General features: G+C 44.7%; 1 protein-coding gene across 1 annotated transcript in view; it reads right to left on the reverse strand.

Annotated features, from left to right (window-relative positions):
- Positions 1-21,077, reverse strand: part of SLIT3 (slit guidance ligand 3) — a 796,449-nt gene that overhangs the window by 338,413 nt on the left and 436,959 nt on the right. The window contains exon 5 of the mRNA XM_038413692.2: positions 19,231-19,302. Within this exon, the coding sequence (XP_038269620.1) occupies positions 19,231-19,302 (72 nt within the window). The remainder of the gene's footprint in view (positions 1-19,230; positions 19,303-21,077) is intronic.

Raw genomic sequence — 21,077 nt, forward strand, 5'->3', positions numbered from 1 at the left:
CCTGTAAACCTGGTAAAGAAGGAAAATAGATTAGTTTGGCAAGATTTGTTCTTGACAAATCCATACTGGCTATTTCTTAGAAACCTATTATCCTCCAGGTGCTGACAAAATGATTGTTTAATAATGTGTTCCAGGATCTTTCCAGGTATTGAAGTTAGGCTGGCAGGTCTATAGTTTCCCAGGTCCACTTTGTTCCCTCTTTTAAAGATACATATTACGTTTGCTCTTCTCCAGGCTTCTGGGACCTCATCCATCCTCCAGCAGTCCTCTAAAACAACTGCTAATGGTTCCAAGATTGCTTAAGTACCCTAGGATGAATTTCATCAGGCCCTGCCAACTTGAATACATATAGCTCATCTAAATATTCTTTATCCTGTTCTTTCCCTTTTTTGGCTTGCGTTCCTTATAGAATCATAGAATATCAGGGTTGGAAGGGACCTCAGGAGGTCATCTAGTCCAAAACCCTGCTCATAGCAGGACCAATCCCCAATTTTTGCCCAAGATCCCTAAATAGCCCCCTCAAGGATTGAACTCACAACCCTGGGTTTAGCAGGCCAATGCTCAAACCACTGAGCTATCCCTCACCCCCCAAAATCAGTTTCAGGGAAATTATATGGAGCTTAGCATGGAATGCAGATATCATTCTTGTGAAATATTAATTGTGTTGAGTCACCATTGACCTTTTTAATGAAGACTGAAGCAAAACAGGCATTAAACGCCCCAGGCTCTTTGATGTCATTAGTTATTAGCTCTCTTTCCTCACTAAGTAGAGGACCTACACTTTCTTTCACATTTCTCTTCCTCCTAATGTATTTATAGAACCATGTCTTATTAGCTTTTATGTCCCTTGCCAGGTTTAACTCATATTCTGTTTTAGCCTTTCTGATTTTGTCCCTACATGCTTGTGCTATTCTTTTGTACTCCTCCTTAGCAATTTGTCCATGTTTCCACTTTTTGTAGGATTTCTTTTTGATTTCCAGGTCATTGAAGAGCTCCTTATGGAACCATATTGGCCTCTTACTATTCTTCCTATCTTTTCTTTACATTGGAATAGTTGGCAGTTGTGCATTTATATTGTCTCCTTCCCTCCTGAGAGAAACAGCCAGCTCTCCTGAACATCTTTTTCTTTCTATTTTCTTCCTAGGGGCCTTATCAATTCTATGGGTTTGTTAAAGTCTGCTCTTTTTTAACTCCAAGTCTAAAATGGCTGTCTGCCCGGTTAATTTATCCACTTTCTAAAACAAAAAAAAAAAGTCTCCCAATACATTCCAAGAACTTATTGGAAATTTTGGTCAGATTTGGCAACCTTCAGGCCAATTAGGCCACAAGGCATTTTTCTCCAGGCTTTTTTCTCGGACAATGAGAAGTGCCACATGCCAAGATAGCTCCAAGTAATGCAGCCTTCATCAATTCCCAAGGCTAGAATTTAGCACACAGTCACAAGTTAGTGGGCGTCACTGTGGTTTATACACAGTATTTTGCATTCAGAATCTCAGGGATAAAAAACACTCAGGAAATAATAATGCACTAATATCTCAGGTGCTATTTTCTGAGTGGGTAATTGGGTAAGAGAGGTGTTTAAGGGCACGGGAAGGTGATAAATATGTGTTTGTGGCACTGCCAGCTGTCCTCTACGTGGAATAGGAAGCCAGAGTTTAAGTTGTTTCTCAAGCTTGCAAGTGTACACAGTATAGTGTCACAGTAAAGATGGAAAAGGTTTATCCAGACAATCCCACCCTGATTCTCTGGTGGCAAACACAACACACTAAATTCTCAGTGCAATCGCTCTTTATAACACTTTAATTCAACATGAGAAGAAAGAAAAATTTCTGTATCAAGAAATATCTAGTACCAAGCCATAACCTCTCTCCTTGATTGCTGTGTACATGATGAGAAAAATCATCTTAAATGCACGCTGCATAGTACAGGGAATATGCACATGCATTTCAATCAATCACATCTTTTTAATGATGTAATTGTGAAATATGTAGTTTTTGCATTTATAATTAGGGGTGGATCAGATGATGAAAGTTAAACATATTCATTACATTAACAAGAGTTAAGTTGATAATACATTATTTTAATAGTACAATAATGCTGCATTATCATGGAATTTCTCTGAAAGTGATTGTGACAGCCACAGAGATACCTCCTGAATACATTATGGTCAATATCACAATGAATAGCAATTACAGAGTTAGAAAGATTTAATCCACTAGCATACTTAGAAAGTAATTGTGAATTTAGGGATATGAAGAAAAGAAAACTTTTAAAAGGTTTTTAGTTATAAATAATATGATCCATTCATCCCTTAAAGGATACATGAGACTTGTCTCCAGAATAAATTTCTCATATAAATGGTTATACTTCATCTCTGAACCGTTTGGCACCTCTGAAGATGCTCATGAAATATAAATGTTCAGGATCAAAGCAATGTGGAATCCATTCCACAGTAAAAAATTATTTGCCTTTTAAACTCTCATATATTGGAACATATTTAAAATATTATGTGTCTGATATAGACATCAGAGACACACACTTGTTGGTCAGCCTTTGTGTACACAAATACAAAAGTATAAACATGCAGGACTCAACTTCCTTCTCATTTAAGTGGTTTTATATTGGTTTACTAATTGACTTTAATATTTACTCCAGATTTTACACCTTCTTAAATCAGTGGACAATCAGACCACTGATTCATTTTCTCTTTCCCAAATAATTTTGTGCAAGCTCCAATATTAATGTAATGTTAAATTGGCAAATTCAACCATACAGGAGTCAAGAAATTAAGATTAGGATTTTCAAAGAGCCTAAGAGTTTAGGCTCCCTTGAAAATCCCACCTAAGGTTAAGGTTTCTAATGCAACATTAATTAAGATATGCCGCACATTGTAAGCAGAGCTCAGCAAATAATTCATGATCACTTACCTTCTTTCTGCTTGTGAAATACCTGCAAGCATATTGTCATTTCCTCAGATTTATTCTTTATTTTAATTAAGTAGACTATTTATTTATTTATTTATCCCCCACCCCCACCCCCCGTGTGTGAATGGATCATGAATACTGTAAATAGAAATTGTGTTGCTTAACTGTGATGGGTAAGAAATGTCACACAGTATTGTTCTTGTTCCCTGGTTGTATGAGAGCACAAGCAACTGTTCATATTAACTAAAAAATTCAGCTTTTGTGAAAACTTGAATATGCAACTTGGAAATTCATTTTTGGAAAAAGCTAATCTGGTAAATGTTAATAGAAAGTAAATAAAAAGGGGTATGAGTATAGACCAAGAGAACTCATTTAATAAGTAGACCCAATATTCACAGAAAGTTTTTGCATGCTATAATGTTCTAGATATTATGGTACGTATTTAATAGCAAAATAAACATGCATAGGTTTACAACGTGTGACGAAGTTCCTCCTGTGCTTTGGTGGGTCCTGAGCTTTTTGGTGGATTTGTTCACCTCAGAGGTTCACAGCAGCCCTCAGTTTGGCCGCTTCTGCTAGAGGCTCAAACCTGCCATTCATTCAGTTCACCTCATCACTGACCAGCATGGGGGAAACGGAGAGCAATCTCTGCAGTCTCTGTTGTACCACCTAGTGGGTTGGGGACAGGCCAGATCCCTTTCCAAATTAGACCTTCCCTTCCGATGTTGCTCACAGACCAGGTCAACTCCTCCTGTGTCCGATCAGGAGTGGGGGGGATTGGGGGAACCTGGGCCCGCCCTCTGCACTGGGTTCCAGCCCAGGGCCCTGTGGATAGCAGCTGTCTACAGTGTCTCCTGTACCAGCTGCGTGACAGCTACAATTCCCTGGGCTACTTCCCCATGGCCTCCCCCCAGCACCTGCTTTATCCTCACTGCAGGATCTTCCTCCTGAAGCCTGATCGCACTTGTACTCCTCAGTCCTCCAGCAGCACGCCTTGTCACTCCCTACTCCTTGCACACCCTCCACTAACTGATGGGAGATCCTTTTTAAACCAGGTGTCCTGATTAGTCTGCCTGCCATAATTGATTCTAATATGTTCTTAATTGGTTTTACATGTCTCAATTAGCTTGCCTGCCTTAATTGGTTCTATCAGGTTCCTGATTGCTCTAGCGCAGCCCCTGCTCTGGTCACTCAGGGAACAGAAAACTGCTTATCCAGTGGCCAGTATGTATGCCTTCTACTATTCTGCTGTACCCAACTGGCCTGGGTCTATCACATATCCCTCCCCCTTGCTCAACACAAAGGGGTTGGACAGCTTGGGACACCAGACAGTGTACATGTGATAAGCCATCGGTGTTGCCATTTTGACAGCCCACTCTATGCTGTATGCAGAACTGGAAAGGTTGGAGGGATAAGAACCACCTGGTTACCCTTGTGTTCTTTTCCTTGTTCCATTGCATCTATTGAAGAGGGGCAGGGTCGGTCACAAGGACAAATCTGCATCCCAGCAGGTAGTAACACAATATTTCCATGGCCCGTTTTATGGCGAGGCACTCTCTCTACCACTGCAAATTTCTGTTCCCTCAGAAGGAGTTTCCTACTGAGGTAGAGAATTGGGTGTTCCTCTTCCCCAGCCATCTGCGACAGAATGACCCCTAACCCCACCTCGGATGCATCTGTCTGAAGGATGAATTCCTTGGTGAAATCCGTGGCTATCTATACAGGGTTATTCAGAGGGCAGTCTGTAGGTCCACGAATGCCCTCTCTGCTGCTTTGGACCATCTGACTGGATCAGGAGCACTGGCCTTCACTAAGTCCCCACCACCCTTAGGAATGCTCGGACCTGCTTCTTACGACTCGGCCGTGGCCAATTTTGGATGACCTCTAATTTATTCAGTTGGGTTTTACCAGACCTTTTCCTGCCATGTAGCCAAGATATTTGGTCTTCGTGAACCCCACAGTGCACTTAACAGGGTTTGCCGTAAGGCCAGCTCGCCTGAAGGTATCAAGGACCGCCCCCACCTTCTTCAAGTGGGATTCCCAGTCTGGGGTATGAATCACCATGTCTTCAAAGTAGGTCGCAGCCTAGCTAGCATGGAGGCGTAATAGCTTGTCCATGAGGCGCTGAAAGGTAGCTGGGGCCCCATGTATCCAAAAGGGAGGACCTTATATTGGAAAAGACCCTCTGGTGTAGAGAATACAGTTTTTTCCTTTGCATCTTTGGCTAGGGGAATCTGCCAGTATTCCTTTGTCAAGTCTAGGGTCGTCAAGTACCGGGCATTACCCAGACGGTCCACTAGTTCATCTATGCAGGGTATAGGGTAGGCATCAATCTGGGATATCTCTTTTAGTCAACGGAAGTCATTGCAGAACCTCGTGGGGCCATCAGGTTTGGGCACCAACACTATGGGCTGGACCACTGACTGTGGGATTCTTCGATGATCCCCATCTCCAGCATTTTCCTTACTTCCGATTTTATTTCTTCCGTTTTGGCTGTCAGCACCCAGTAGGACCTCATTGTTACTCTAGCCCCAGGGTTTGTGATGATATGTCGCAGTTGTGTGACCCGGCTTTGACGAGAATACATCTTGATATTGGGCGATCATCTCAGTTACCTCTTCTTCTGGGCTGTTAGACCGGGAGACACCCTCACCTGTTCAGGGATTTTGTTCTCTGGGTGTAGGTCCTCTTGAACCACTGTGCGTGCCTCTCGGGCATGCCAGGGTTTCAGAAGATTGACGTAGTATATCTGCTCCAGTTTCCAGTTCTGGTTGTCGCATCTTATAGTTTACTTCCCCTACAGGTTCGATTATTTCGTGGCCCTTGCCACTGGGCCAACAGCTTACTTTCGGCCATGGGTACAGTACCATTACTCGGTCGCCAGGTTTAAACTGTCAAACCTTGGCTTGATGGTTGTAGTACGTTCGCTGGGCCTCTTGGGCCTTTTCTAGGGGCTTCCTCGCTATGGGAGTGATCCGGGCTATCCAGTCCCTCATCCGTAGCACATGCTCTGTGTTCTTCCCCTCACTGTGTTCCTCTTCCAAAATTTCCTTGGCAATGTCCAGGATGCCTTGGGGGTTACGTCCATACAACAGCTCAAAGGGGGAGAATCCGGCAGAATCTTGGGAGACCTCATGGATGGCGAACAAGAGGGACAGTACTAGGTTGTCCCAATCTTTCCCATCCTTGCTTACCACCTTTCTTATCACGGCTTTGAGGGTCTGGTTAAATCTGTCCACCAGACCATCGGTTTGTGGGTGGTAAACCAAGGTCCACAGGGTCTGGACATGGAGCAGGGAACATAGATCCTTTGTCAGCTTGGACATGAATGGTGTTCCCTCATCTGTGAGGATTTCTTTTGGTAGCCCTACCCAGGTGAAGATTGCCACTAGTTCTTTGGCAATGCTCTTGGAAGCTATGTTTTGTAAGGGGACAGCTTCTGGGTACCTGGTTGCATAGTCTAGGATGACAAGGACATACTGGTGGCCTCTGGTCGTTTTCTCTAGCAGCCGCACAAGATCCATGAAGATCTGCTCGAACGGAACTTCGATGATCGGTAGGGGTACCAAAGGGGCTCTTAGATGTGGACGAGGGCTGCGCAACTGACATTTGGGGCAGGAGGCACAGTACCGCCAGACATCTTCATGTACCCCCGGCCAGAAGAACTTGCGTAAGATTCACACCTCGGTTTTCTCCACCCCCAGGTGCCCTCCAAAAAGGTGACTGTGAGCGAGGTTTAATATTGCCTTCTGATATTTCCGGGGTACTAGGATCTGGTGTACCTCTTGTGCCTGCATTTGCACGACCCAGTATAGGAGGTCCCTCTTGATCATAAAATAAGGCCCTGGCCCATGGGTCTTTCCCTCTCTAGGTAGCCCATCTATCTCGGCCACCTCCTTCCTGGCGTTCTCGTACCTTGGGTCTTCCACCTGGTCCCATCCAAAAGTCTCTCTCCCGGGACTTATCAGCCCGAACTCTGAGGGATCTGTCTCTTCCCTCTCGGTCGGTTCCATGAGGTTGGGGTTGGAACCGGTCTCTGACCCCTCCTCCATCTTGGGACCTTCCCCTTTGGTTGCCTGTGTACGTCTGCCTACGCAGGTGGCCCTCTGTCCCTGTAGTAGTATTTGGGTACCCAAGGCCTTGGCCGCCCTTCTTTCTCTTTTGGTCTTCCTGCCTTTCCCTGGGTCAGGGAATAGTTCATGGGACATTTCCGTGAAAATGGGAGGTGACATTCTGCCGTGGAAGTCTCCCAAAGTTCGGGGAGCTCTCTTCCCTCCAATACCTTCAGTGGGAGCAAGTTTCCAAACCCGGGGAAATCTCTATCTATGAGCACGGGATATGGGAGGTTTGGGACTACCCCTCCTTTCACTCTGGTTATATTTCCCTGAATTTCAATTTTCACTGGTATGATGGGGTAGTAATTAACAGTCCCATGGACACAGGTTAACCCCGTTCTCTTAGCTTGCATTAACTGGCTGAGCTTTACTAGTTTACCCAAAATTAGGGTGATAGCACACCCCAAGTCTATGAGTGACATGGTTTCTACCCCATCCAACTTTACCTGCCTTGTATATTTATGTGGGGTGACTGCGGCCCCTACAAGATTGAGTAGGCTGCATGGGTCTGCCCAGTCTCCAAGGTTACGCTGCATGGGGTCTATGACATAGGGGCACTGGGATGCTATGTGTCCCTACTCCCCACAGGCATAACATCTGTATGGGGCCCTAGGCATTCCCTGGTCTCTGGGTTTGGACAGTCTAATATCACAATCCTCTTCACCCTTAGTGCTCTGACTTTTTGTGACCTCCAGTTGGCCCTCAGCCTCTCTCTTTTTCCCCTGGGCCTTCCCAGTCACCCAAGCTCTGAGGCTTGCTGCTGCTAGTTTAACCCAGGGTGCTTCTTCCTTAACTGGTTGGGTCAGCTCCCTCTCTGTCCTTCGCCTCTCTAAGACAATCTCGTCGTAGGTGGAGGTTTGTTCTGGCTTACCCGGGCCCGAAGGTCTAGTGGTAGTCCCCTCATGTATTGGTCAATAACCAAAACCTTGAGTATCTCTTCTGGACTCTGGGACTCGGTTCATAACTACTTTCATGCGAGATGGATGAGATCATATAATTGGGATGGTGGGATTTTATTTTCGTGGTATCTCCACTTGTGATACCACTGGGCTCGGACTGCATTTGTTACCCCAGATCTGGCCAAGATTTCCGCTTTCAGCTGGGGGCAGTCTGCCTCAGTCTCTTCAGACACATCATAATAGGCCTTCTGGGCCTCCCCACACAGGAATGGAGCAAGGATGCCAGAGCACTGTTCTCGGGGCCAAGCCTCCCGCAGGGCTAGCCTCTCAAAGGCCAGGACGTATACCTCTACATTATCCTCCTGCGTCATTTTCTGCAGCCAATTGCTGGCCCATATGAGCTGCGTCCCATCATGGCTACGGTTCCGCTCTGTAAGGGCCTTTATCTGGTTTACCAGTTCCTGCAACATAGCATGGTCTTGAGCAGCCTAGTCCATCAGCAGGCAATTAGTCTCTTGCTGCAGCCATACTGCCTCCTGTTGGGCGGCTGCCTGGACACGGGTAGCCTCCTACTGGGTGACCGTGGCTTGTATCAGTGCCTGCATTATGTCCTCCATTGTGGTGGTAGAAAAAAAAAATAAACCCTCTCCCCCCTTTTTTAAAAAAAAAAAAACATCTTTATTCCTTTATGTAGTGCACCTAATCCCACCCTTGACACCAATGTGACAAAGTTCCTCCTCTGCCTTGGTGGGTCCTGAGCTTTTTGGTGGATTTGCTCGCCTCAGAGGTTCATGGTAGCCCTCAGTTTTTCCACTTCTTCTAGAGGCTCAAACCTGCTGTTCACTCAGCTAACCTCATCACTGGCCAGCATGGGGGAAAATGGAGAACAATCTCCACAGTCTCTGTTGTCCCACCTAGTGGGTTGGGGACAGGCCAGATCCCTTTCCAAATTAGACCTTCCCTTCTGGTGTTGCTCAGAGACCAGATCAACTCTTCCTGTGTCTGAACAGGAGTTGGGGGGATGGGAGGAACCCAGGCCTGCCTTCTACACCGGGTTCCAACCTAGGGCCCTATGGATAGCAGCTGTCTACAATGTCTCCTGTATCAGCTGTGTGACAGCTACAACTCTCTGGGCTACTTCCCTATGGCCTCCCCCCAGCACCTTATTTATCCTTACTGCAGGATCTTCCTCCTGAAGCCTGATCACGCTCAGGGCCAGTGCAAGGATATTTTGCGCCCCAGGTGAAACTTCCACCTTGCGCCCCCCTCTCCCTTCCCCTCTCCTCATACTGCTTCACTACAGTACAAAGTGGCAATGACAGTATCAATATGACAAATCTCAATAATCTACACATGCATTTTCACACACAAACATATACACTCAAATACTAAACATACACACACAATTGACACAAAGTATTAGCGAAATGATGCAGCAGCACTTGCCAGAGTCTTAGATCTGAAACAAATCAACAAAAATAGTTAGCCTCAGTCGACAACCTCCAAAAATTAGTCAACTTAGCATTATATACAGCCTGTCAGAACGGGTGATGGCTGCGTGTGACGAGAAAAATGACGTCACACACACACATACATTCTGGGTACCCAGAGGGGGAGGTTTCCATGTTTGGTAACTATAATGCCTCATGGTGCCCGCTTGTCTCCGCATCGACCAGCTGTGGCTCCAGGTGAGCACTTCCCATAGAAATCCTGAGATGGGTAAACTGCCCCAAGAAATTTAAAAATGTCCCGGGCCAAATGTAGAATAAGGGGGGCAGGCAGGGGTCTCTGAGGCTGCTCGCTGGAGGGGCTGGGGCACCAGTGAGAAGGCTGCCAGGGACAGTTAATATTTTAACAAAAAAAGCGTATGTCCCTCACTTCTCACAATTATCTCCAGACTTCTTCTCCTTGTCTATTCTGCCCCCAACAATCTTCTATTCATTGAACTTTCTGAAACTTTTCACTTTTAAAGAGAGGTAAGGGGTTGACCCTGTGTACACAAATTTGTAGAGGGACAATAGAGTTGAGGTCTGTTATTTCTCACCTCTATATATTATTTATTTATTTAAAACATTTTTGCTGTTAAAAAGTATGTTATCTCTGGAGACACAAATCCACAGTTTCAGAAATGCAAAACTAAGCATCTCTGATGGTATCTTCTAGACTGAGCACTGAGTCCCATTGGGTAGATAGAAAAATTAACCTAAATAATCTTTACAGAAGCCTGTGGAACCCCATTAGATTGGGTCCCTAATCCATGAACTATTAGAACTCATTTACAAAACTTTTCTTAAACATTACATGAATATATTGTCTCATACTATAGAATTAGAATTTATAATCCCTATTCCATGATATAATATATCTTAATTAAAACGATCTTTACCCCTCATAAATCCGATTTAAATTAAAAAAAATCCAATTTTTTGATTTTTTTTTTAAAGTCATTGATTTTTATACACCCTGACAGCTGTGCATGGTTTGGGGGCGGGGGAAGGATTGGTCCCCAGCTGGACCGAGGCAGGGGCGAGGGGCAAGAAAAGCACAGTGGGTCATGGGCGGAGGATTAGTCTCTGCTGACTGGAGCAAGGCAGGGGCTGAGGGCAAAAGCACAGCGGGGCAGGAGCTAGGGTTCCTTGGAGGAAGGGAGGGGCCAGGAGTAAACTGCAAGTGCAGCAGGGCTGGGGAGGGGGTAAACAGGATCCCCCCTCACCCCTGCCCACATAGATCAGGTACCTACCTTCTCCCTGGATCTACCCATTCTCTTTCTCTCTGCACTGAGCTGAGGGTGGGGGTGCAGTGTCTGGGAGGGAGTTAGGGTGCAGGAGCTGGCTGGTTGTTAGGGTGCAGGGCCTGGCCAGGAGCTAGAATGAGGGATGGAGCTCAGGCTTGGGGCAGAAGGTTTGGGTGTGGAGCGCTTACCTGGGGCAGCTCCCATTCGGTTCTCAGGGTGGGTTTGGGGATGTGCAGGAGTCAGGGCATGAAGGGGGGGGCTGGTATATGTGGAGGTCAGGACTGGGGGCTGGGTGTGTGTGAGGGGGGTTCAGGAGTCAGGGCAGAGAGCTGGGGGTGGGGGCTAAGGTCGTGGGGATGCTCCCAGCCCCCTGCCCTGAGTGGCTTATGGCAGGGGCTGGAGGGGATTCCACCCTTTTCCCCAAGGCCCCGCTCCTGCCTCTTCTCCGCTTCCTCCCTCTCCCTCTCGCCAGCAACAGCTGATCGGTGGCAGGAGGGAGAGAGGGAGGTGGGAACCCAGCATGCTGGGGGAAGAGGCAGGGGAAGGGGGTGCTTGGCTACCAGCACAGCCCGCCCTGTTGAAGCCGGACAGAGCCCCAAGAGCTGCAGCATCAAGCTTCTGCCCCCGCGGGGGACAGCGTGGGATGGAGAAGAGTGGTCACCTGGGCCGCTTCGGGGTGCAGACCCGGTGCCATAGATGGCACCATGGTAAATCTGCTACTGCCCACAGTGCTGCCCCGCCCACTGCAGTGAAAGCTGAGCCCGGTCCGGGCCCTGCACCACCCATCCATCCCCCGGCTCTGTGCACTGCGCGGCAGCCAGCTAGCGCCCATGCTCGTCGGAGAGAAGACAAGTTAAAATGTAAAAAAAATTTGGGGGCACCGCTTTTTGGCATCCCCAAATCTTGGCACCCTAGGTGATTGCCTAGTTCGCCTAATGGTTGCACCGGCCCTGATCACGCTTGTACTCCAGCAGCATGCCTTGTCACTCCCTGCTCCTTGCACACCCTCCACTAACTGATGGGAGGACCTTTTTAAACCAGGTGTCCTGATTAGCCTGCCTGCCATAATTGATTCTAGTATGTTCTTAATTGGCTCCAGGTGTCTTAATTAGCTTGCCTGTCTTAATTGATTCTAGTTGGTTCCTGGTTGCTCTAGCGCAGCCCTTGCTCTGGTCACTCAGTGTACAGAAAACTGCTTATCCAGTGGCCAGTATATCTGCCTTCTACTACTCTGATGTACCCAACTGGCCTGGGTCTATCACAAATGGTATACCATGCTATGTAAGTGCATTGGCAAGCGACAATGTAAGCACTGGCAGCGACATTCAAACAGTGTCGTGAAAACAGGTGGGTTTATTAGTCAACTGGAACAAAGCATAGAAAGTCCCTAAGTTAGCATAAAGAAATGAAGGTTCAAGCATAGAGCATTCTGGTTAGCCCAGAGCCCAGCCAAGCCGTAGTGAATCACATTATCCAGGCTCTGCCTCTCTCACTCTGATCTTGGTCACTCCCCAGGTGAGAACGTTGACTCCTTCCAGCAGCCAGTTCTTATTTCCTCCACCTCACACCTTCCCATCTCCTTTTGGGTCACTGGTTGCTAGGAATTACTCTCCTGGTGACTGGATTTGCCATGGTCTTCTCAGATTCTCCAAATAATATGCGGGGTTGGCCTTGGCCAGTCCTTTTCAATGATTCATTCAGACATAAGCTGCTAGGCGTCATTCACACCTATGTTTCTTTGCCTCACCCTGAGAGCAAACAGTTCTCCTCCCCCCCCAATATAGGGGAAACTGAGGCGCATATAGCAGTCATAAAACTATTTCAGAAAATTCCTGTATATATAAACTAAAGCCCCTTGTACCGTGTGCCAGTCTTGTAACATTAAAGATGTTTGTAGCACGTTTGTAGAAAGATGTAAGTAGTATGTTTGCTATGGAGAGGCACTGAATGCATCCGATGAAGTGAGCTGTAGCTCATGAAAGCTTATGCTCAAATAAATTTGTTAGTCTCTAAGGTGCCACAAAGTACTCCTTTTCTTTTTGTGAATACAGACTAACATGGCTACTACTCTGAAACTTCAAAAAAGAGTGTTCCCATGGGGTCTACAGTAAAAATACCAGATTGAGAAGCTAATAAAAAAATCTACTATGTAGCTAAAAGTGCTGGAGTGCGCTACTGGAGCCAGCTTCACCATCACAGCTGCCAACCTCACCATGTCCTGGGACCCTGGATCTTCATCCTGATAATTACATCACCCCCACCTTCACTGGCTGAAACCCTACCACTCTTGGGGTTATGGAGCGTCTCTCATATCTCTCTCGCCTCCCCACTCCAGCATATGCCCTTTTCCTTCCCCACCTTATTTCTTTTCTTTCCTCTCTCTTTTTGTCCTTCTGTCTAATAAGAGTCTGGCTTAGCCAGCCAAGACTGCATATTTTGCAACAGTGGTGTAAGGCTATGACTAGAAAGAGGTAACTAAATGAAATGCCCGAAACAGCCTGAGGTTGGTACATGTTTCCAGTTCTAGGTCTCAGAGTGGCCAATAAGACCATGTGGTGTGCCTGTGTTTTTCCAGCCACGAGATTGCAAGTAAAAGTCAACACCAGAGACAGAAGCTGTGTTTTCTATCTTGCTGTTCTCTTCGCTCCCTGTTTCGTATGCTTGGCTTTTTCTATTTGGAAATCGGATCAGACTAACAGCAACAACAGCTCCAGCCCACCTCTACTAACTTCTTCTCTTTTCCTCAAAAACACAGTTATTAGCATCTTTGATACCATTTTGGCTTATACAATTAAAGCTTTATATTTACATTTGTGATAACTGGGCCTACACATTTATCCTAACTGTAAGCTCAATTGTAAAAAGTAGGTAAAAGTTTACAAACAGTCACAATAACCAATAGTAACAAATGTTAATAAAAAGTATAACTCCCTCCCCCAAAAAATTAAATTAGTCCAAACAAAGGAGCCTACTAATATAACTCAAAAACTGTGTTAAAATCATGCTTAACAAACAACCAAAAATAAGTGAACCAAAATTAATATATCAAAAACTATGCCTAATTAATAAACAAAATAACACAAAATGGGTTGTTCCACCTGTGACATCCTGGCACCCCAATATTCACCATTGTCATGTAATTAGGCTGTGTATGTGTTACTGAAACATGTTGTGAGGTTGAAAATGCCCACAAGCAGCCTTTCAGGTATAATAGTAAAAAGGCCAAACAATGTTAATGGCTTATTGAGGAAATGCTCACCACAATAATAATAATAATAAGTAAATAAAATGTTTTCGTGGTCCGTTCAAAAGCATCTGGCGGTACCAATTTGGCCTGTGGTCCACCTATTGACTATCCCTTCCCTAGATTCATGTGGATGGACAGACATGTTTTAAGATTAGAAAATAATTCAATTTCCTTAGAAATCAAAAGATTCTCATTGCAAATGTCCCAAATGAAACACAAAATATCCATAAAATGGGGTAATGGACCCCCATGTCTGTACTCAATGCAACACTAAGCTAACATCATTCAGTTCACTTGAACACTCGCACAATCTAATGTAGAAGAGGTGCTGTTTATTGCATGTACTTTAATTCAAATTACACTTCTATTTCATATCTACAGATACAAAGACACTTAGTAATACCTAACCATCTACTATGCTATGACTGCTGCTTATTACACAGAGCTTAATAGTCTCAGTATTACCCTATGCTCCCCCTCTCTGTTTGTTATATCCACCTATTATCTCTCTGGAGCAGACTCAGTGTTTACATTATATGTGCACACAGTGCTTAGCACAATGGGGTCACTATCCCATACACTGCTACAGGCTGGGGACAGACTGGCTAAGCAGCAGTTCTGCAGAAAATGACCTGGGGTTTACATTGAACAAGAAGCTGGATATGAATCAGCAGTGTGCCCTTGTTGCCTAGAAGGCCAACAACATATTGGGCTGGATTAGTAGGAGCATTGCCAGCAGATCGAGGGAAGTGATTATTCCCCTCTATTCGGCACATCTGGAGTATTGTGCCCAGTTTTGGTCCCCCCACTACAGAAAGGAAGTGGACAAATTGGAGGGAGTCCAGCGGAGGGCAAAGAAAATGATCAAGGGGCTGGAACACATGACTTATGAGGAGAGGCTGAGGGAACTGGGCTTGTTTAGTCTGCAGAAGAGAAGAGTGAGGGGGGATTTCATAGCAGCCTTTTATTACCTGAAGGGGGGTTCCAAAGAAAATGGAGCTTGGCTATTCTCAGCGGTGGCAGATCACAGAACAAGGAGCAATGGTCTCAAGTTGCAGTGGGGCAGGTCTAGGTTGGACATTAGGAAACACTATTTCACTAGAAGGGTGGTGAAGCACTGGAATGAATTATCTAGGAGGTGGTAGACTCTCCATCCTTAGAGGTTGTTAAGGCCCGGCTTGACAAAGCCCTGGCTGCGATGATTTAGTTGGTGTTGGTCCTGCTTTGACTGGGGACTTTAATAACTCATGTCCTCATGGCACAGAGGGAGACCTGTAATACACACTCACCAGAAGGTTGCACTACCACAGTGCTAATACTCCTAGAACATAACATATGTTATGTATGTTACACAGTTTTACAATGAATTTTAGAGACTTTTGCCCCCCTTTCTGAGTCTAGAAAACAGCCTTCTTCAGGGGGAGGAGACCAGGCACTGAACCCCTGCCTCACTGACAACTTGCTGGCTATAACCATGCTTGTTTCAAGATGGCCCTATCTTGCCTCTAACAGTAGCAATGGAGTGGAGTTTTTGTGATATTAGCATAAGGCAAAAAGAAAAGGAGGACTTGTGGCACCTTAGAGACTAACAAATTTAGTTGAGCATAAGCTTTCGTGAGCTATAGCTCACTTCATCGGATGCATTCAGTGGAAAATACAGTGGGGAGATTTATATACAAAGAGAACATGAAACAATGGGTGTTACCATATACACTGTAACCAGAGTGATCAGGTAAGGTGAGCTATTATCAGCAGGAGAGCCGGGGGCGGGGAGGAACCTTTTGTAGTGATAATCAATCAGCATTCTTGTCAGCAAGTTAAGGAAGTATGGGCTGGATGAATGCACTATAAGGTGGGTAGAAAGCTGGCTAGATTGTCGGGCTCAACGGGTAGTGATCAATGGCTCCATGTCTAGTTGGCAGCCGGTGTCAAGTGGAGTGCCCCAGGGGTCGGTCCTGGGGCCCGTTTTGTTCAATATCTTCATAAATGATCTGGAGGATGGTGTGGATTGCACTCTCAGCAAATTTGCGGATGATACTAAACTGGGAGGAGTGGTAGATACGCTGGAGGGGAGGGATAGGATACAGAAGGACCTAGACAAATTGGAAGATTGGGCCAAAAGAAATCTAATGAGGTTCAATAAGGATAAGTGCAGGGTCCTGCACTTAGGATGGAAGAATCCAATGCACCGCTACAGACTAGGGACCGAATGGCTCGGCAGCAGTTCTGCGGAAAAGGACCTAGGGGTGACAGTGGACGAGAAGCTGGATATGAGTCAGCAGTGTGCCCTTGTTGCCAAGAAGGCCAATGGCATTTTGGGATGTATAAGTAGGGGCATAGCGAGCAGATCGAGGGACGTGATCGTTCCCCTCTATTCGACACTGGTGAGGCCTCATCTGGAGTACTGTGTCCAGTTTTGGGCCCCACACTACAAGAAGGATGTGGATAAATTGGAAAGAGTACAGCGAAGGGCAACAAAAATGATTAGGGGTCTAGAGCACATGACTTACGAGGAGAGGCTGAGGGAGCTGGGATTGTTTAGTCTGCAGAAGAGAAGAAAGAGGGGGGATTTGATAGCTGCTTTCAACTACCTGAAAGGGGGTTTCAAAGAGGATGGCTCTAGACTGTTGTCAATGGTAGCAGATGACAGAACGAGGAGTAATGGTCTCAAGTTGCAATGGGGGAAGTTTAGATTGGATATTAGGAAAAACTTTTTCACTAAGAGGGTGGTGAAACACTGGAATGCGTTACCTAGGGAGGTGGTAGAATCTCCTTCCTTAGAGGTTTTTAAGGTCAGGCTTGACAAAGCCCTGGCTAGGATGATTTAACTGGGACTTGGTCCTGCTTTGAGCAGGGGGTTGGACTAGATGACCTTCTGGGGTCCCTTCCAACCCCGATATTCTATGATTCTATGATTCTATGATCAAGGTGGGCCATTTCCAGCAGTTGACAAGAATGTCTGAGGAACAGCCGTGGGGGGGGGGGGAGAATAAAAAACATGGGGAAATAGTTTTACTTTGTGTAATGAACCATCCACTCCCAGTCTTTATTCAAGCCTAAGTTAATTATATCCAGTTTGCAAATTAATTCTAATTCAGCAATCTCTCATTGAAGTCTGTTTTTGAGGGTTTTTTTGTTGAAGAATTGCCACTTTTAGGTCTCTAATCAAGTGACCAAAGAGACTGAAGTGTTCTCCGACTGGTTTTTGAATGTTTTCTCCAACAAAAAAACTTCAAAAACAGACTCCAATGAGATATTGCTGAATTGGAATAAATTTGCAAACTGGATACAATTAACTTAGGCTTGAATAAAGACTGGGAGTGGATGGGTCATTACACAAAGTAAAACTATTTCCCCATGTTTATTTCCCCCCTCTCCCTCTGCTGTTCCTCAGACGTTCTTGTTAACTGCTGGAAATGGCCCACCTTCATTATCACTACAAAATGCCCCCCCCCCCGGCTCTCCTGCTGGTAATAGCTCACCTTACCTGATCACTCTGGTTACAGTGTGTATGGTAACACCCATTGTTTCATGTTCTCTGTGTATATAAATCTCCCCACTGTATTTTCCACTGAATGCATCCAATGAAGTGAGCTGTAGCTCACAAAAGCTTATGCTCAAATAAATTTGTTAGTCTCTAAAGTGCCACAAGTCTTCCTTTTCTTTTTGCAGATACAGACTAACATGGCTGCCACTCTGAAACCTAGCATAAGGCAGTGCAGCACAGATGGTCTCTAGATAAGGTGCAGCATGGGAAGGTAGAATAGGAAATCTTTACATAACCACATACCTTTGTTGTATCTTTAGAAAAAGCCAAGGGCCAAATTAATTTAAGGTGATAAACAGATTTTACCCTTAAATTGCATTTATTAGAAACACAGGACAGGAATGCAAATGGCAGAAAGAAAATAAACCTGTTCATCAAGTTAATTTCTTCTGCCTAGCAAAAGTCATACCATTTTCTCACTTTCTTTACTCTGAAATTTGTGCTGGATCTGTTTAGCTCTGACCTATGCTCTGTAATATAATTACCGTCACTCTTTGAATGAAGCTGTGGGATGAAGAACAAAAACACAACTTCAGCTAACATCGTGATGCTGGTCCCTTTCAACTTCTCACTGATCTATTCTATTGTTTCCTTTGACTGATACACTTTAGCACATAGTCTGTAATTTACCCAAATTTTGCAGGGAAAGATTATGCATTGTTGGCATAGTAGGGTCTCCAAATTTAAGAATATAATCCGCACATCTGTCTTTGTTCAGAACTCCTAGTGATGGATGGTAATTGTTTGTGTGTACTGTGCGGAGCATATATGTTTTTTGACTGTAACCTCTTTCTAGGTGCAGGGACCATCTTTCTCTGTGTGCTGCATAGAGCTGAGCCCACATCTGATGCTCAAATAAATAATAGCAGTAGTGCAAAGAACATAAGAATGTAACAACTTAGGAAAGGACATACTGGGACAAATCAATGGTCCATCTAGCCCAGTATTCTGTCTTCCAATAGTGGCCACTGCCAGATGCTTCAGAGGGAATCAGCAGAACAGGGCAATTTATTAAGGGGTCCACCCCTTGTAGTCCAGTCCCAGCTTCTGGCAGTCAGAGGTTTAGGGACACTCAGAGCATGGGGTTGCATCCCTGACCATCCTGGCTAATAGCCACTAATGGACCTATCCTCCATGAACTTACCCATTTCTTCTTTGAACCCAGTTATATTTTTGGCCTTCACAATCCCTAGGCAAAAAGTTCCACAGGTTGATTGTGAAGTGTGTGAAGGAGTACTTCCACATGTTTGTTTCAGACCTACTATTAATTTCATCAGGTGATCCCTGATTCTTGTGAAGGGATGAATAAAACTTCCTTATTCACTTTCTCCACAACAGTCGTGATTTTGTAGACCTTTATAGTATCCCCACTTAGTCGTCTCTTTTCTAAGCAACAATCCAGTCTTTTTAATCTCTCCTCACATTGAAGCCATTCCATACCTAATCATTTTAGTTCCCCTTCTCCAATTCTTATCTTTTTTTAGACAGGGTGACCAGAATTGTATGCAGTATTCAAGGTGTGCACATATCATGGATTTAAATAGTGGCATTATGATATACTCTGTCTTATTACCTATCCCTTTCCTGATAGTTCGTAACATTCTGTTAGCTTTTTTGACTGCTGCTGCACATTGAGCAGATGTTTTCAGAGAACTATCCAGGATGACAGCAAGATCTTTTTCTTGTGTGGTAGGGTAATAGCTAATATAGACCCCATCATGTTGAATACACTTCACAACAAACACCAAATAAAGCATCACTTACAAGTTCTTCACATCAGTAATTCCTCGAAAGGCCTTCCTTGGGATTCCTTGAATTTGGTTTTCACTTAGATCTCTAAACAAGGGAAGAGGAAAAACACATCATATTAACAAAGAGAACACATTTCCCTAACCTACATTGAGATAACAGAATATAACCAGTTTGGCAACTCCAGACTTGTTAGACTTTGGCAAAGAAATCCCATTACTTCCTTTTTTTTAAAAAAAGTGGTGGCATTTGTTAAAAATGGCTATACAAGTAACAGATCTAACACCACATCTCTAAATGTGTTTTTTAGGCTGTCATATCAATTAGTGTGTTGAATCACTACCACGATATTTGCAGCACAGAAGTGCACCTTAGCTTTGTAACCTTTTAATTTTGGTGCAAGTGCAGCTTTTTCCCATTTCTCCTGTGACCTGGTATTAATCTACCTGTTTAAAAAGCAAATAAAATTGATACATTATCTTAACAGCATTTTAAAATGCTGGGCTTTCCTATGATCAGATCATCAATTTATGTTGACATTGATAGATTAACTAGGGTCTGGATGAAAAGAATCATAGAATCAAAAATTTTACTCAAATTAAATGCAAAATAAAACAAATAAAAATGTGACTAGTTTTGCTCAGAAGGCATTGTGCTGCGTATCAATTAGAAATATTACATATTTAACCTGCAGTAGAACACTTTATGATGTGCTCTTCGCAGATCACTCTCAAATTTCTTTGCCCTTAAAGTGTTACAAAACTTTTGTAAGTTAGAATTTTAAGATTTGCGTAAGAGGTGGCACAGGCAGCAGTGCCAATACTTCAGGTTGCTAAACTTCTAATATAAGTATGTCTACACAACTGCTGAGAGCATGTTTCATAGCCGGGGTTGAAAGACTTGCTCAAGTGGCGCTTGTGTTAGCGCACTAAAAATAGCAATATGGACGCTCTGGTTCAGGCTGGAGCTTGGGTTCTGAAGCCTCCAGAAAGGGGTGAACTTCAGAACCAAAGCTCCAGCCCAAGCCTGGACATCAAAACATCTGCATAGCTACTTTTAACATGTTAGCCTGAGCCCCGCTGTCATAAGTCTGTTGACCTCGGCTGAGATACTCACTCCCAGTAGCAGTGTAGACATACCTTATAAAAACCCATATTCATTTGCTTATTATTTTGCCAAACTACATCAGTTTGTGTTGAAATTATTAATGCTGGGTGCCTGCCTAAGGCTGAAATTCTGAGGGATGTTTCAGTTAAAATTGTTCAACCACCAACAAGATTAGGGGAAAATAAGTGTTTTGAACATGATTAAAAATTCTTACAACTGTTTTGTTGAGATGGTCCAGAGCCTCTAGGCTTAGGAGCAACAAGCTGGAAATATGGAAGGGGTCCTCTAGTGTCAGAGATTTGGATGTCCAAAAAAATTCACCCAAATGTGGCTAAGCCATGAACTTCTGAAAACTACCATTCACACATTCTCAGGAGAGGTTTGTTAAGAGTCTGGCAGCTACATTCTCTGAAGGTTCGATCTGCCTGGAGCATGCTCCATTCCCTCACAGCTATTACACACAACTGGACTGTGCATGCACCATCTCCAGACCATGACTGAAGTTGGCTCATCCCGGGAACATGGGGCTGAGCAAGACTTCCCTGTGAGATTGCTCCTCCTGGCAATGGGCGCTGGCATTGAGAGAAGGAGACTGTCTCTCTGGTACTCCCAATGCTCCCCATGCTGGCACCCAATCAGCAAGGAGAAAGAGGCAACTTAATTCAAATGCAAAGAAACAAAGTGGGGCAGGGTGGGGTAGGGGGAGAGATTAGGAGCAGGATGAATAGGAACAGGGGAGGCGAGGGGTAGGTGAG

Source organism: Dermochelys coriacea, chromosome 8 (genome assembly GCF_009764565.3).
Source record: "Dermochelys coriacea isolate rDerCor1 chromosome 8, rDerCor1.pri.v4, whole genome shotgun sequence".
In the NCBI taxonomy this organism is placed as follows: domain Eukaryota; kingdom Metazoa; phylum Chordata; order Testudines; family Dermochelyidae; genus Dermochelys; species Dermochelys coriacea.